Below are 17377 nucleotides of genomic sequence, written 5' to 3'. Positions count from 1 at the left end.
GCACACGGCAGATGAAGGAGTAAGGTAAAAATCCACCAGACCAAACAAATGAAGAGGAAATAGGCAGTCTACCTGAAAAAGAATTCAGGGTAATGATAGTAAAGATGATCCAAAATCTTGGAAATAGAATGGAGAAAATACCAGAAACGTTTAACAAGGACCTAGAAGAACCAAAGAGCAAACAAACAATGATGAACAACATAATAAACGAAATTAAAAATTCTCTAGAAGGAATCAATAGCAGAATAACTGAGGCAGAAGAATGGATAAGTGACCTGGAAGATAAAATAGTGGAAATAACTACTGCAGAGCAGAATAAAGAAAAAAGAATGAAAAGAATTGAGGACAGTCTCAGAGACCTCTGCAACAACATTAAATGCACCAACATTCGAATTATAGGGGTCCCAGAAGAAGAAGAGAAAAAGAAAGGGACTGAGAAAATATTTGAAGAGATTATAGTTGAAAACTTCCTTAATATGGGAAAGGAAAGAGTTAATCAAGTCCAGGAAGTGCAGATAATCCCATATAGGATAAATCCAAGGAGAAACATGCCAAGACACATATTAATCAAATTATCAAAAATTAAATACAAAGAAAAACTATTAAAAGCAGCAAGGGAAAAACAACAAATAACATACAAGAGAATCCCCATAAGGTTAACAGCTGATCTTTCAGCAGAAAATCTGCAAGACAGAAGGGGTGGCAGGACATATATAAAGTGATGAAAGGGAAAAACCAAGATTACCCTACACAGCAAGGATCTCATTCAGATTCGACAGAGAAATTAAAACCTTTATAGACAAGCAAAAGCTAAGAGAATTCAGCACCACCAAACCAGCTTTACAACAAAAGCTAAAGGAACTTCCCTAGGCAGAAAACACAAGAGAAGTAAAATTTTTACCTACAATAAAAACCAAAAACAATTAAGAAAATGTTAATAGGAACATACATATCAATAATTACCTTAAATGTACATGGTTTAAATGCTCCAACCAAAAGACACAGATTGGCTGAATGGATACAAAAACAAGACCGGTATATATGCTGTCTACAATAGACCCACTTCAAACTTAGGGACACATACAGATTTAAAGTGAGGGGATGGAAAATGCCATTCCATGCAAATGGCAATCAAAAGGAAGCTGGAGTAGCATTTCTCATAGCAGACAAATAGACTTTAAAATAAAGACTATTAGAAGAGACAAAGAAGGACACTACATAATGATCAAGGGATCAATCCAAGAAGAAGATATAACAATTGTAAATATTTATGCACCCAACATAGGAGCACCTCAATACATAAGGCAAATGCTAACAGCCATAAAAGGAGAAATCGACAGTGACACAATCATAGTAGGGGACTTAATACCCCACTTTCACCAATGGAGAGATCATCCAAAATGAAAATAAATAAGGAAACACAAGCTTTAAATGACACATTAAACAAGATGGGCTTAATTGTTATTTATAGGACATTCCATCCAAAAACAACAGAATACAATTTCTTCTCAAGTGCTCATGGAACATTCTCCAGGATAGATCATATCTTGGGTCACAAATCAAGCTTTGGTAAATTTAAGAAAATTGAAATCATATCAAATATCTTTTCCAACCACAATGCTATGAGACTAGATATCAATTACAGGAACAAATTTGTAAAAAATACAAACACATGGAGGATAAACAATACACTAGTAAATAACCAAGAGATCACTAAAGAAATCAAAGAGGATACCAAAAAATACCTAGAAACAAATGACAATGAAAACACAGTGACCCAAAACCTATAGGATGCAGCAAAAGGAGTTCTAAGAAGGAAGTTTATAGCAATACAATCCTACCTTAAGAAACAAGAAACATCTCAAATAAACAACCTAACCATACACTTAAAGCAATTAGAGAAAGAAGAACAAAAGAACCCCAAAGTTAGCAGAAGGAAAGAAATCATAAAGATCAGATGAGAAATAAATGAAAAAGAAATGAAGGAAACAGTAGCAAAGATCAATAAAACTAAAAGCTGGTTCTTTGAGAAGATAAACAAAATTGATAACCAATTAGCCAGACTCATCAAGAAAACAAGGGAGAAGACTCAAACCAACAGAATTAGAAATGAAAAAGGAAAAGTAAAAACTGACACTGCAGAAATACAAAGGATCGTGAGACATTAATACAAGCAACTATATACCAATAAAATGGACAACCTGGAAGAAATGGACAAATTCTTAGAAAAGCACAGCCTTCTGAGACTGAACCAGGAAGAAATAGAATATATAAACAGACCAGTCACAAGCACTGAAATTCAAACTGTGATTAAAAATCTTCCAACAAACAAAATCCCAGGACCAGATGGCTTCACAGGCGAATTCTATCAAACATTTACAGAGGAGCTAACACCTATCCTTCTCAAACTCTTCCAAAATATAGCAGAGGGAGGAACACTCCCAAAGTCATTCTATGAGGCCACCATCACCCTGATACCAAAACAACACAAAGATGTCACAAAGAAAGAAAACTACAGGTCAGTATCACTGAGGAACATAGATGAAAATATCCTCAACAAAATACTCACAAACAGAACGCAATAGCACATTAAAAGGATCATACACCATGATCAAGTGGGGTTTATCCCAGGAAGCAAGGATTCTTCAATACATGCAAATCAATCAGTGTGAAACACCACATTAATAAACTGAAGAATAAAAACCATATGATCATCTCAATAGAGGCATAAAAATCTTTTGACAAAATTCAACACTGATTTATGATAAAAACCCTCCAGAAAGTAGGCATGGAGGGAACTTACCTCAACATAATAAAGGCCATATATGACAAACTCACAGACAACATCTCCTCAGTGGTGAAAAACTGAAACCATTTCCACTAAGATCAGGAACAAGACAAGGTTGCCCACTCTCACCACTATTATTCAACATATTTTTGGAAGCTTTAGCCACAGCGATCAGAGAATAAAAAGAAATAAAAGGAATCCAAATTGGAAAAGAAGAAGTAAAGCAGTCACTGTTTGCAGATGACATGATACTATACATAGAGAATCCTAAAGATGCTACCAGAAAACTACTAGAGCTAATCAATGAATTTGGTAAAGTAGCAGGATACAAAATTAATGCACACAAATCTCTTTCATTCCTATACACTAATGATGAAAAATCTGTAAGTGAAATTAAGGAAACACTCCCATTTACCATTGCAACAAAAAGAATAAAATACCTAGGAATAAACCTACCTAAGGAGACAAAAGACTGGTATGCAGAAAACTATAAGACACTGATGAAAGAAATTAAAGATGATACAAACAGATGGACAGATATACCATGTTCCTGGACTAGAAGAATGAACATTGTGAAAATGACTATACTACCCAAAGCAATGTACAGATTCAATGCAATCCCTATCAAACTACCAATGGCATTTTTCAGACCTAGAACAAACCTAGAACAAAAAATTTCACAATTTGTATGGAAACACAAAAGACTGCGAATAGTCAAAGCAACCTTGAGAAAGAAAAACGCACCTGGAGGAATCAGGCTCCCTGATTTCAGACTATACTACAAAGCTACAGTAATCAAGACAGTATGGTACTGGCACAAAAACAGAAATGTAAATCAATGGAACAGGAGAGACAGCCCAGAGATAAACCCACGCACCTATGGTCACCTAATTTTTGATAAAGGAAGCAAGAATATACAATGGAGAAAAGAAAGCCTCTTCAATAAGTGGTGCTGGGAAAACTGGACAGCTACATGTAAAAGAATGAAATTAGAACACTCCCTAACACCATACACAAAAATAAACTCAAAATGGATTAAAGACGTAAATGTAAGGCCAGACACTATCAAACTCTTAGAGGAAAACATAGACAGAACACTTTATGACATAAATCACAGCAAGCTCCTTTTTGACCCACCTCCTAGGGAAATGGAAATTAAAACAAAAATAAACAAATGGGACCTAATGAAACTTAAAAGCTTTTGCACAGCAAAGAAAACCATAAACAAGACAAAAAGACAACCCTCAGAATGGGAGAAAATATTTGCAAATGAAGCAACTGACAAAGGATTAATCTCCAAAATTTACAACCAGCTCATGCCACTCAACATCAAAAAAACAAACAACCCAATCCAAAAATAGGCAGAAGACATACATAGACATTTCTCCAAAGATGATATACAGATTGCCAACAAACACATGAAAGAATGCTCAACATCATTGATCATTAGAGAAATGCAAATCAAAACTACAATGAGATATCATCTCACACCAGTCAGAATGGCCATCATCAAAAAAATGTACAAACAATACATGCTGGAGAGGGTGTGGAGAAAACCCTCTTGCACTGTTGGTAGGAATGTAAATTGATACAGCCACTGTGAGAACAGTACGGACGTTCCTTAAAAAACTAAAAATAGAAATACCATATGACCCAGCAATCCCACTACTGGGCATATACCCTGAGAAAACCATAATTCAAAAAGAGTCACGTATCACAATGTTCATTGCAGCTCTATTTACAATAGCCAGGACATGGAAGTAACCTAGGTGTCCATCGACAGATGAATGGATAAAGAAGATGTGGCACATATATACAATGGAATATTACGCAGCCATAAAAAAGAAACGAAATTGTGTTATTTGTAGTGAGGTGGATGGACCTAGAGTCAGTCATACAGAGTGAAGTAAGTCAGAAAGAGAAAAACATATACCGTATACTAACACATATATATGGAATCAAAAAAAATGGTCATGAAGAACCTACGGGCAGGACGGGAATAAAGACACAGACCTACTAGAGAATGGACTTGAGAACATGGGCAGGGGGAAGGGTAAGCTGGGACAATGTGAGAGAGTGGCATGGACATGTATACACTACCCAGTGTAAATCTGATAGCTAGTGGGAAGCAGCTGCATAGCACAGGGAGATCAGCCTGGTGCCTTGTGACCACCTAGGGGGTGGGATAGGTATGGTGGGAGGGAGGGAGACACAAGAGGGAAGAGTTATGGGGATATATGTATATGTATAGCTGATTCACTTTGTTATAAAGCAGAAACAAACACACCATTGTAAAGCAATTATACTCCAATGAAAATGTTAAAAAAAAAAGTCTGAAGGAAATCTGGAAAATAATAACTTTTGTTGAATCTAGATGGTAAGCTCATGGTTGCTTATCATCAAAACACCTCTCTTTGTCTTTATTTTTCTGCATTTCTGAAACATTTCATAATAAAAATAACAACAATCTTGTGCTCTACTCAAAATATGGTTTTAAAGAAATACTGTATAATAGGAATCTCTGACAAGTTAGAATATTGAAAATATAAATGAACACCACAGCAATGCTAACCTCAATTTTATATAGATGCATATATGTGTGTGTGTGTGTGTGTGTGTGTGTGTGTGTGTGTATACACACACACATATATATCCAATTAGGTGTCTTCACATTACCAGGACATAATTTTAATTGGTAGAGATAGCTAAGGACTCTGTCAAAAAGAATAAGTTAAGGATCAAAAATGAAGCTATTCAGAGGAGAGTAATATAGCCTAGAGAAGGAAAGTAAGGGATAAGGACAGGAGACTCCTTTAAATTCTTGGAGCTGATCTATTCTCTGAGGCATCACAGGACTGAGCTAAGGTGGGATGGGAGGAAATCAAAGCAGATTTCATCTCATTGCAATCCCTGAGAGCTAGTCAAGGCATATCACAAAAGTGAGAGTCGTATTGCTGGCTTCAGTGGTCCTGAATTATGCCTAACCTGTCAGAGGAAAGATTCTTGCACTGGGTAGGAGATTGAACTAATTGACCTTAAATTTCCCTTCCAACCTTTCTCAACAGACAAAGAATCGGTGGGGGGGATGTGAAATTTGGGTCTAAAAGAAAGGTGATCGTATTTTCTGAGACTGTAGATACAACCAAAATTCCGACTGCAGGAGAAAATAGAATCAGCCATTTCTCTCCAGGAGGACTATAGCAGCACCATGACCGTCAGACAGTCCATCAACAAACACTGAGCAGCTACCCTATACCAGGCATAGTCCTAGGAGCAGGCAAAGAAAATAAGAAAATTTCAAAAGCACTGAGGTTCACGAATGCTTGTTTTCCATTTGCATCATGATTCACCGGCACAGTGTTCTCTTCAACATGCAAAAATCACTTCCACCATCATATTTTGTCACATGGAGAATATTGCACCACCAAAGTCTAGCTCCTCTTCCATGCCTACTAGATAAATGGAACTTAGCACAGGCAAAAATGCGAGGCCACGCAGGGGAAGCTGAAAGAGGAATGACCACAAGAACACAGACTGAGGCCTCAAGACGTGGCCTTTGACTCTGTACTTGGAAGTAGCACAATGCACAGAGCAGAGGAGGCATCCAAGATGCAGGCTGGTTTTAGGAGCATAGTGACACTTGGCCACACTGAAGTTATTACACACAGGGCAGGAATTCCCTGTAGTAGGACTCTGTTAAAATGTATTACCTGAAGTAGCTTGCCCTTTAATATCTGAGCTCCGTCATCAAAACATTACCTAGTTATTCAAGACCCTAAGACAGCATACTTGAAAAAGAGATCAGATTTGTGGTTACCAGAGGCAGGGGAATCAGGTGGATTGGAGGAAGGTGGGCAAAAGTACAAACTTGCCTTTTTGGGTTTTTTGCCCTTTAGACCAATTTATTTTATATCCATTTAAAATATCATTCAACAAAGGACAATGGAGTTATAAGATAACTAAGTTCTAGGGGTGTAAAGTATAACATGATGACTTTAGTTAACACTCCTGTATGATATATAGGAAAGTTGTTAAGAGAATAGATCCTAAGAGTTCTCATCAAAAGGAGGATTGTTTTCTTTTCTTTTTATTGACATAAGGATGTTATATGAGATGATAGGTGGATATCAATTAAACCTATTGGAGTGATCACACTATATGTAAATCAAACCATCACACTGTACACCTTAAACATACACAGTGTTGTATGTCAGTTATTTCTCAATAAAATTGGGGGAAAAAAGCTGGCATATTTGAAAGGGAGATTGTGGGTGGAAGGGAAAGGACTGAGGTTTGAGGACAGGAGTAGCCAGTAGGCACTGGATCCCTGGGAAGGGAGGAGGGAATAATGAGGAAGGGCAGAGCAACTTCTGGACGCTGCCTGGGGGCCTTGGTGGATGTTTTGGTTCAGAAATTAATAAAGAATAATCCCTTGGAACTGCAGCAAGAGATAGTCCCAACGAGCCCATCATACCTCTTTTTCTTTACAGGAGTAGTAGCAGAGTTGGAAGCTGGGGTGTTGGTGGCATTTGCACTGATCAAACCTCCAGGTTGCCTGTTTCATCACAAGAACAAACAATGATCACATTCCTGAAACTTTTCCACTCTACCCCACCTTTGAAAGGTCTTATAATCTACTCATATTCCCACCTGCTCTGAATCCATCACAAAATATTTCACTTGAGCATGAAAGAGCAACAACAGAAAAAGTTCTTCCTTAGTTTACTATTTTACAAATTGCCAGGCTATCATCCAAATAATTAAAACCGAAGGAATTGAATGAAGAAGTCATTCATTATATGACATGGTGTGTCTGAAACCCAGACCAATCAATTCCAATGTCCTATGGATTCCTACATATATTTTTTGATCCTGTACATGTTGTGACTAACAGAATCATATTGAAATTTTTTGCATTAAAAGCATTAGTTTGTTTAAGAAAATATTTAAAAATCACAGCATTTTAAATCTCTATTTAGCGTTTATTAATATATGTGGACCCTCAAAAAAAATGGAACTCACTCAGGCCTTTTTCAACTACTGAAGGTGCAGTCCAGTGTGAAAATTACTTTATTTGTAAATATAAATTTAAAAACCAACTAAGTTTTCAAAAATCTACCTAGTTTGATTGTTTATAACCACTGTTAGTACAGGGAAAATGTATTTTGTCTACATAGATGGTTAGCAAAGCCATGATTTCATGACTAAGTTGTATTGTAGATATGATGGGTGTTTTGGGAGCAAGTGAAATGTGCAAGAAGAAAGAGTTGCCATAGGAATAGGGAAAAAATTAAAAGGTTCTAGATTTTAAAAAAAGAAAAGAAAAAAAAGAATGACTTAAGTTTTGGTGTTTGGTTAGAGGAGAAGTCCTTCTGTGTAAAAGTCCAGACAGAAAACACTTGAAATTTTGTGGAGCATTTCAATATTTCTACTATTCAACTCTGCCAAAGCTATGAGGGCTTGGCTGAACTACAATGAAACTTTGGTCTGAGGGCGGTATATCCTGATTTTTCTTGGACACATAGGAAGAAATACACTTTATTCTTAAAATGTAATGTCAGTTAGAAAAGTACATACATCTTTGTCTCTTCTGGTGACCAAAACGTGGACACGTTTCTGGTAAGAAAAAAAGAAGGCAAAGTTTGAGCAGCAACAAAGAATGAATTCTTGCATCAATTTGCAATTGTCCATGAATTTAGAGTTATTATTATTAAAAGTTAACATTATTTGTGAGAAAGAAAAAGAAAGCATCAGTATTTGAACAAATTTGAAAAGTTGATCTCATGATTTTTTTACCTTTTGTGTATTAGATTCCAAAAGAAATTTTTTTTCTTTAGAAAATTCATTATCTTTTAAGCCCCGTGTTTTTGTTTGCTGGGTTCAGTAATTTTCTTTAACAGTAGGAATGTAAATTGACGTTTACATGTATTTCATAATCTTGCCACCAGGATAACTTAAACAGAAACATAAATGTGGTAAGAATGATTGCCTGAAGCAATGAACTCTCTTGATTTTGAAGCCAGAAGTAAGACTTTATTTTCCTTTAACCATGAGCAGGAGTAAAGTTTTTATGCCAGAATTATTTGTGTGGAAAAAAAATAGAGGATGAGAATTTACAGAAAGATATTAGGCAGGACTGAAGAATCCTACTTAATATCAAGTAAATAAGTAACGCTTAGAAAAATATTGTATTACTTGAGCCTTTCCCAAAGTTAGTAGATACTAGTACCTATTGGTTTGTCGGTTATCCAGGGTATTGGCCTTATATGTTTTAGCAGCATCATTTCTGTCTGAGATCCTTTATGAAGAAATAAGACAAAAGTCTGGGTGAACGTTTAGATTATTAAACTCCCTTCAGACCTCGTTCTTGCTATAATCACTTCACAACAGAAACTTTCTCTGGTAAAAACAATTGCTTTTCAGGTGTTACATGTTAGAAAATTTTGCAATTAAAAAGAAAAGCTACAACAAAATCTATTTATGAGGCTATTTTGATACAGTTTGCAACTTTTAAAGTTTATGTTTTTCAACTAGCCTTTCTGACTCATTTGAGCATTTAACTCATTAACTATTTCATATTCATTGTTGTTTAATAATATATCTAGCCAATGACAGTACTTTCTATGTCACTAAAAGGAATCAATGGAAGACTTAAGCAATTTAAAAAAAATGTTTTGTGGCATAGACAATGCTATATGCTTGTCAAACTCTTTTTTTCCTCCTGGGCACACAGGAAGACCATATTTTGCAATCTTCATTACAATTAAGGTGGGACCATATGATTGCATTCTAAACTAAAGAGTGTGGGCAGAAATACTATCCATGACTCCCAAACCCATCATAAAACCTCTTGTGTGATCCTCCATGCTCTTTCTTCCCCTTCTGCTATGGCTTTGATGCCCGTGGGTTAAGATGGCAGCATTAAAACCTAGGAAAGAACCTAGGTCCCTGAGTCCTTCCATGGAACAGGGTCGTCCCCTAATTTTCCAGCCAATCACTTTGGACTCTGAGGGGAGTGAGCAGTCATCTTCTATCAGGCTAACCGACCAAGATTCGGAGGCAGGAGAAGGAACTTGTTACAAGGGTTGCTGTACCCTGGCAAATTTGCTTACACTGACGAACACATTTTGTTAATAGGCCCTGCGGACCATCAGAGGTTTTAAACCCTCTAAACTCAGGTCTCCACCAGGAGGGTAGTTCTGGAAAAGGTGTGTTTGTCTGTCCTTTGGGTCCTAAGACAAGCTAGGAGTCCTGTAGTCTGCAGGCCAGAGGTGGGTCTCACAACCACAACCCTGTTCTGTCCCTTCCTGCCAGGAAGCACACACCGGATAGGAAAGCTCTTCCTGAGACATGGGGCTGTCTTCTGGAGCATTCTGCAGGCTTGCGCAAAGCTAGGATGTGGCAAAATTAGGCTCCAGAAAACAAAAGATCAGCAAGCTTCTTCTGTTGATCCCATACTATGCGTCTACTATAACTTTCTCTAAACTTTCACTTTTATCATCCACTTTAGTACAGGGCTTTATAAACTGTTCCTGGGAAGAAGGACACCTTGCCTTGTTCTAAAAAAAAAAAAATTCATGATAGAAAAATATGGCTTAATTGTCATAGCTTTAAAATGATTTCAACTCCTAGATGTCACTTTGACATTGGGTAAATAACCCTAATCGTTAAAATTCTACGAGTCAACCCCAAATAGTTTCTGTTTATGGTACATAATGCCACAAACTGCTAACTCTTGAATGTAAAAAGGAAGAAAGGTTGGAATCCTCCAGAGCTCCATATTCTCAATAGACTGTTCACAATACAGGTATTATCTTGTACAGAATGAATCCAAGTATTAAAAACCCATGATGATCTCTCAGGTGATCATTAGGCCAAAGACTATAAGTAAATTCCCTGTACTAATTGCTACTGAGCCTCTGATATGTTTATATTTAAAGAGCTCCGCAGTAAACCACTGTGAATACCATAAGATGTCAGGTAATCCTAAATCTTAAATCTTAAATGTTCTGTGGAAACTACTGAGCGTTTATAGCTGTCTGTGAGATCCTCATATAAGATAATCTTGGGAAATTGCTACTCGGGTACAGGGAAAATGACAATCTGTCTAAAGAAAACAGAGCGTTAATTTCAAACACCTTTAAGGTTTAAATAAAGGAGAGTTCTGAGGTTACAGTTAAATGAAGTTAATCAAAATTCTACTGTGTTGATCTATGTGGGCAATACTGCATGTAATAATAAAAATAGCTACCTGCTACTCTTTGCCATTCATCTTATACAATTTCCTCTACTCTTCAGAACATCCCTACAAGGTAGGTGTAATTATTTTCACTTTATAGATGAAGAAATGGAGTCTCAGAGAAGGTGGGTGGCTTTCTCTCAGCCACACAGCTGGGAAGCAGTCTATCTCCAAAGTCTTCCCAGTAGGCCCCAATGTCGTACACCTGGTTCTGTAGTGTAATTGTTCCAATACTCATGATCAACATGTCTTTCTTCAGTTGTTATTTTTCACCTCCACTATCTCTTTCACTCCACTAGGGGAATCAGTGTCTAAACAATATTGGAGAGAACTCTAAACCATCATTCCAATGCATTCATCAATTTCTTATTACTTAGGGAGATTAACTTTGTACTTCTCTTAGAAACTAATTTTCTGCCAAGTTGTGATATGAGATTAATAGGAGTCAGTCTTAGAGACAGGAAATACCTAAACAATATAACTAGCAGCAGAATCCAAACAACCCAAGGAAAAGTAACACTTCCATAACCAAACACTAGAGGGCTCCTTAACCTAGGTTTTCCAAATTAGTCAAGAAACCACCTTCAGGGTTTGCGTCATAGTGTATGCATGTACACAATTATTTACTTATATTTCTTTAGAACACTTCATATTTTTACCAACAGATGTATATGTTAAAAGGGAACTCTTCAAATGTAAAGTCAGTACTTTTCTCCTACTCATTTATTATATGCGTTAGTATTGAAATGGCACACATACTCACACAGCTGATACATTTGATCATCTACCTCCCAAAATTATTTCACCTCTTGCATTTGGAGTGGCCTGCATGATAGGAGTCTGACTCCTGTTATGAGGACTTGCCTTTCTTTACAGACTCCTGTGTTCTCTCCCTCACATCTGTTCCCACACTTACAGAGATGGAGCTCACTCGTGGGAGACAGACACGACCTGCGGAAGGACCTGACCAGGATACTTCCAAACATGAGCCGCTAAACCTCTGTGTAAATAAAGCAGGGAATCTCTGGCCTCATTTTCTAGTTTACAAAATGAAGGTTTGGGCTAGGTTGGTGGCTCTGAATTTTGGCTGCACATCAGCATCCCTTCCTAAGCTTTAAAAAAATGTCTGAGTCCTCCTTCAGACTAATTAGAATTTGGGGGATGAGAGCTGGTGGGACCAAGTTATCAGCAGAGTTAAAAAGCTCTCTAGGTAATTCTAATTTGTCGCTGAGGCTGAGAACGACTCAATTAGCTTGCCTGTGAGGCCTGGTCTAGTGTATCGCTAAGTTCCAAGGCTCTATCTTGACTGGCCTGATAAAAGCTTTCAGACACACTGCCTACAAAGGCTTAGGTCTCCCACATGTTTACCTTTCTTGAGACATAATTATCTCACTTGCAATTACATTCCTAGAAGTAGAGTTTCTGTCCTCAACTAGCAGTGTAATAGGACAGCCTGCAAGGCCGAGGTGAACAGGCAGAAGTACTAGGACTCCTCTCACAAACTGATTTCTGTCACGGTTGTTAATTACAAGAGAGAAGTCGCCTCCTTAGGGATACCAGGGCTGATTGTCTGCTCTTCCGGAGATTGACTTAAAAAGCTATAAAGAAGCTACTGTTGTTCCAAGACTGCTGGTTTTCAAGGCTACCATGGAGCTGGGGAGAGGAATAGGTGAACAGGAAGCTTTAAAATGTGGCAATTCGTGCTGTTCTTACTGACAGCCAACTCTTTTTCTTGAATAAATACGTAGCAAATTGTTTCAAGCCTTTGGTTAATTTCCAGAGTTCTGAAAAAGTTGATTTTGACAGTTTTTTCCACTGTTAATACTTTGCTGGAGGAGTGGATTTTTGGAGGTCCTTACTCTGCCGTTTGGAAGTACTTCTCTCTTATTTGCAGAGTTCTTTATAAACTCTGGATACAAGTGTGTTTTTTTTTTAATCAGATATATGATTTGCAAATATTTTCTCCTTGTCTTTGGTTTGATTTTTATCTCTTAACAGTATCTTTCAAAAAGTAGAGACTATTGGGCCTCCCTGGTGGCGCAGTGGTTGAGAGTCCGCCTGCCGATGCAGGGGATACGGGTTCGTGCCCCGGTCTGGGAGGATCCCATATGCCGCGGAGCGGCTGGGCCCGTGAGCCATGGCCGCTGGGCCTGCGCATCTGGAGCCTGCGCATCCGGAGCCTGTGCTCCGCAACGGGGGAGGCCACAACAGTGAGAGGCCCGCATACCACAAAAAAAAAAAAAAAAAAAGTAGAGACTATCAATTTTGATGGACTTCAATAAATCAATTAAATCATTTTTTTAAAAAAGCTATGAAGAGTACAGAAGTGCATGCATTTGCTGTATTAATTGGCACAGGCATGGTGTGAATATAGAATCTATTAGATGCCATACGTTTCAGCATATGTGCTTCAATTGTAGCGGGTGGCATGTTTGTCTCCAAAAGCAGCACATCTTTAGCTACAGGGAGTGGCTTCAACTATAAATGGCCTCAGGTATTCACTATGTCTAGATTCCCAATAACATGTTAACTTTGTTCTTTACTTATGCCTAATAAGCACCTCTACCAAATATAAAATTAAAATGTGACTTTTAGCATTTACACTTCAACTTGAATAGATATTCCTCAATTTTCTATATAGGGATGAGCCCTTCTTTTCCCTCTAAGACTGAGCCAATAACAGGCTCAGCCAATGACTCATTCCACAGCTATATGGTGACTCCACTGCCGAAAGAGTAGTTGCACTTTCTAAAGTAAAGAGCTAATGTCTTTATCCTAGAGCAGATCAAAACTACTGTATTATTAAAATGTACAGTCTTGGGGCTTCCCTGGTGGCGCAGTGGTTGAGAGTCTGCCTGCTAATGCAGGGGACACGGGTTCGAGCCCTGGTCTGGGAGGATCCCACGTTCCGCGGAGCGGCTAGGCCCGTGAGCCACAGCTACTGAGCCTGTGCGTCTGGAGCCTGTGCTCTGCAGCGGGGGAGGCCGCGATGGTGGGAGGCCCGCGCACCGCGATGAAGAGTGGCCCCCGCTTGCCACAGCTGGAGAAAGCCCTCGCACAGAAACGAAGACCCAACACAGCAAAAATAAATTAATTAATTAAACTCCTACCCCCAACATAAAAAAAAAAAAATGTACAGTCTCTCCATAAGGTAATTATACAGAAACTGCTGTTTCTCTGCCTCTGGGATGGAAAGACCAAAGTTAGAATAAGAACTGGCTACTCACACACACAAAAACTATATTCTCCATTTAAAGTTGAACAGACCACATGCAGTGCTCACCCCACCTATATTCAAACCAGTTTCTTCAGACTTTTTCCTATTGATCTACTACTAGCAAGATTTTAGGAAAATGGCATATCAAGTCAAGATTTTGTGAGTTTTGAAGAAGAAGATAATTCAATCTTTATAGTCCTTCTGTCCCTGGAGATAAAATATCATGGTTCAAAACTTACTTTGGTAAACATTTAAATGTCTCATGCTTTATAAGAAACTGGATTTAACATATGTTACACATTCCGCTTGTGTGGTTCAAAACACCTTACCTGTCCGAAGTGTCATCAGATCTGTACAAACTGATTGTGGCTTTTGGCTCATCACTCTCGTTTGTTTTCCTGTAGCAAAAAATAATTATAGAAAGATCAAATAAATTACAAAAAATAGTTATAAAACTTATCATGGATTTGGTAAAATTTTGTCCTATTCGGGTAGGAGATGTACATGTTACAGATTTGGAGTACCGAAATCTTCCCAGGCTTTGACTTGGATAGGATAAAATATAGCAAGCCCTATTCCCCATGTTAATAAAAGAATTCTTCTCTAGGTCCAATTATTCTAATTACAATGTAACAAATTCAAATTGGTGATAAGGATATGTAAAACAAGCAACACAACATGCAAAATGGTTAATAACTAATATGTAGTGTTTTCAATGTTGTTGATTTTTATATAATAGGAACTCAGTCCCTTATAATCAGCTATATTTTGTTTGCAGTTTCAGCAGAGCCATAAGCCAGCACAACAGCTACATACAAGTTGCTTCATTATAAGTTCAGCACCGTAGACAGGGTTGAGAGAAGAGACCTTGCTGGCAGAAAAGAGGGAGGGAGAGAAAAGAAAAAAAGGAAAAGAGAGAAACAGGAGACACTGGAAAGAAATGAAAAGAAGACAGTGGGGGAATAGAGAAAGGATGGATGGGAAGGATAGGAGAAGAGAGGGGAGACCAGGAGAAGAAGGGAGAGGAGAGACAGAGGCAGAGAGTTAAGGCGGACAGATTAGTAGAAAAAAAAGGGAGTGGGGAGAAGATGAGAAAATAAGGGAAAAGAAGATAGAAGGCCCAATAGTAGGAACGATGATCATCAAAGCAGTGGAGATATCTTGATCAGACAGGTCAATCAGCAAAAAAAAAAAAAAAAAAAAAAAAAGCCTGTTTAATGCTTTATGTGATACAGGGAAAGCAATCTCTTTGGAGAATTATACCATGATTTACAGTTTGCATTTCAAAGCATCACTTGAAGCTGACAGATCAAACATATTGAATCAGAAAAAAGTATTAAAACAGTATACAATTTAACATGTAATTTTTAACTTGTAGTATATCTTTATTAAGCAAGTATTTGGAGGTAAACGATATACTGTGCTGATGACTGTGAGGAAGTCGAGAATGAATTATCTGTAACCCCTACACACATAGAGCTAGAGGGACAAATCAGACATACGTCCAAGTGCAACAAGTGGTCAGTGTCATAGAAAAGGTTCAGGTCAAGTGCAAGGAAGTTTGAAGCTGAGAAAGCTTATTTGTAGAGGTGGGGATCACAGAAGGCTTTCAGGATGAGGTGCAGGTGGAGCTGGGTCTTGGAGGATAAATAGACATGAACAAACAGAGGTAGAAGGAATAGTGTCGGTTAAAGCAAGAATAAGGTTAAAAAAGGCCTAATGCAATTCCCCGCATTTTTAAAGAAACTCAGAGTGAAATCATAGGGTGTTTCACCAGCAGGTGTAATACATGAGTGCAGATAGGTGCTGCAGGGCCACCTGACCCCCTTCCAGAAAACAGCCCCTTTTGCAGATGCTACTGTTTTATGTCTCATTAGCAGCTTTATTCTTCCAGGCACTTATCACCACATGACATATTATATTGTGTTTGTTTATTTTCAGTCTCTCCCTCCTCCACCTTCAACTAGGAAGCAAGTTCTATGAAAGCAGGGATTTTGTTTTGTCCCCAGACTTTAGAATAGTGACTGGCTCACATAGGGCATCTCCACAGGTACTATTTTTGCCTTCTGCTTCACGTGACATGTTTTAATGATCAGGCAGAGGAAGGACAGTAAAATGTCCTAGTCTGTGCGCACTATGAAGCTTGTTTTCTACGGTGATGAGACTATTATTTATTTTCCTTTTCCTTTGTTTTCAGTCTCTGCTCATGTGGCACTCTTGGACATATCATTGCTTCTGCTGGAAGCGCCTCTTAACGACCACATCCTCAGTGAGGTCTCCCACTCATTCAGGCAAAGTTAGCCACTCCCTCTCCTCCTTCCCATAGCACCAGCACACACTTCCACAAGCACTTTCCATGGTAAATTTGAGTATTTGTGCTTATGTATTCATCTTTTTCCATGAAATGTGAGAGTTCCTTAAGGTCAAGGCTGGTGTCTTATGCATCTGTGTTCCCAGCACCTGGCACAATGTCAGCACACAGTAGGTGCTCCAACGTGGTACTGGGTGAACATCAAAGTGGACACAGCCTCTGCAAAAGGGTGGAAAAGTGTCACATGGGCATCCATTTGAGCAAATGCAAGGAGATAAATAACCTACACTATCTTTTAGGAAGATGTCGTTTGAGACGCAAGTCAAGGGGTCAAAGGGGAAACGTCTCAGGCTTGCAGATTTTTGTTACTTAGGATAAAAGCTCGATGTGCTTTAGCCAAAATGCTGTCCAGTAACAGGAAGGGTTCAGGTAACCAATAGAGTTTAAAATATAAAGTAAGCATAGACGGCATTAAGGTCCCGTTATTCTGAAACACACTAAGAGCACGAAGCTTAGTTTGCCTGGTCACACTTCACAACAAGAATGTTTGTTCTTTAATAATTGCAGAGAAAGGCAAATAAAATGAAGGGGGCATTTTTCACTGGTGCCTGGATTCAGATGATTAGGTTCCCTTTGTTTGGTGAGTTGAGGGCCAACAGAGAACAAGGATGTAAGCTTCAAAATCATGAAGACCAAGGAGAGGGCATGGAGAGAGCCTGCCAAATCACAGAACAGTCAATTGGATGAGCTAATGCTGGAAACCCAAAAACCAATCAGATACTTTGTGTAGAGGGGGGTAAACTCAGGACCCGGAGAACACAT

At 38.3% G+C, this 17377-nt stretch overlaps 1 protein-coding gene across 7 annotated transcripts in view; it reads right to left on the bottom strand.

Annotated features, from left to right (window-relative positions):
- SCEL (sciellin) overlaps window positions 1-17377 on the bottom strand; it is a 136255-nt gene that overhangs the window by 92907 nt on the left and 25971 nt on the right. For 6 of the 7 annotated variants that reach the window (XM_060079861.1, XM_060079862.1, XM_060079860.1 and 3 more), the window contains 4 exons: window positions 14574-14642; window positions 9018-9086; window positions 8366-8404; window positions 7263-7343 (listed from right to left, as the gene is read on the bottom strand). In XM_060079861.1, coding sequence (XP_059935844.1) covers window positions 7263-7343; window positions 8366-8404; window positions 9018-9086; window positions 14574-14642 — 258 coding nt within the window. The remainder of the gene's footprint in view (window positions 1-7262; window positions 7344-8365; window positions 8405-9017; window positions 9087-14573; window positions 14643-17377) is intronic. The other variant, XM_060079865.1, reaches the window with a different exon arrangement.

This window comes from Mesoplodon densirostris, chromosome 17, assembly GCF_025265405.1.
Source record: "Mesoplodon densirostris isolate mMesDen1 chromosome 17, mMesDen1 primary haplotype, whole genome shotgun sequence".
NCBI lineage: Eukaryota > Metazoa > Chordata > Mammalia > Artiodactyla > Ziphiidae > Mesoplodon > Mesoplodon densirostris.
The sequence above is the reverse complement of the archived record's forward strand: the minus strand, read 5'-3'. Positions and strand labels throughout refer to the sequence as shown.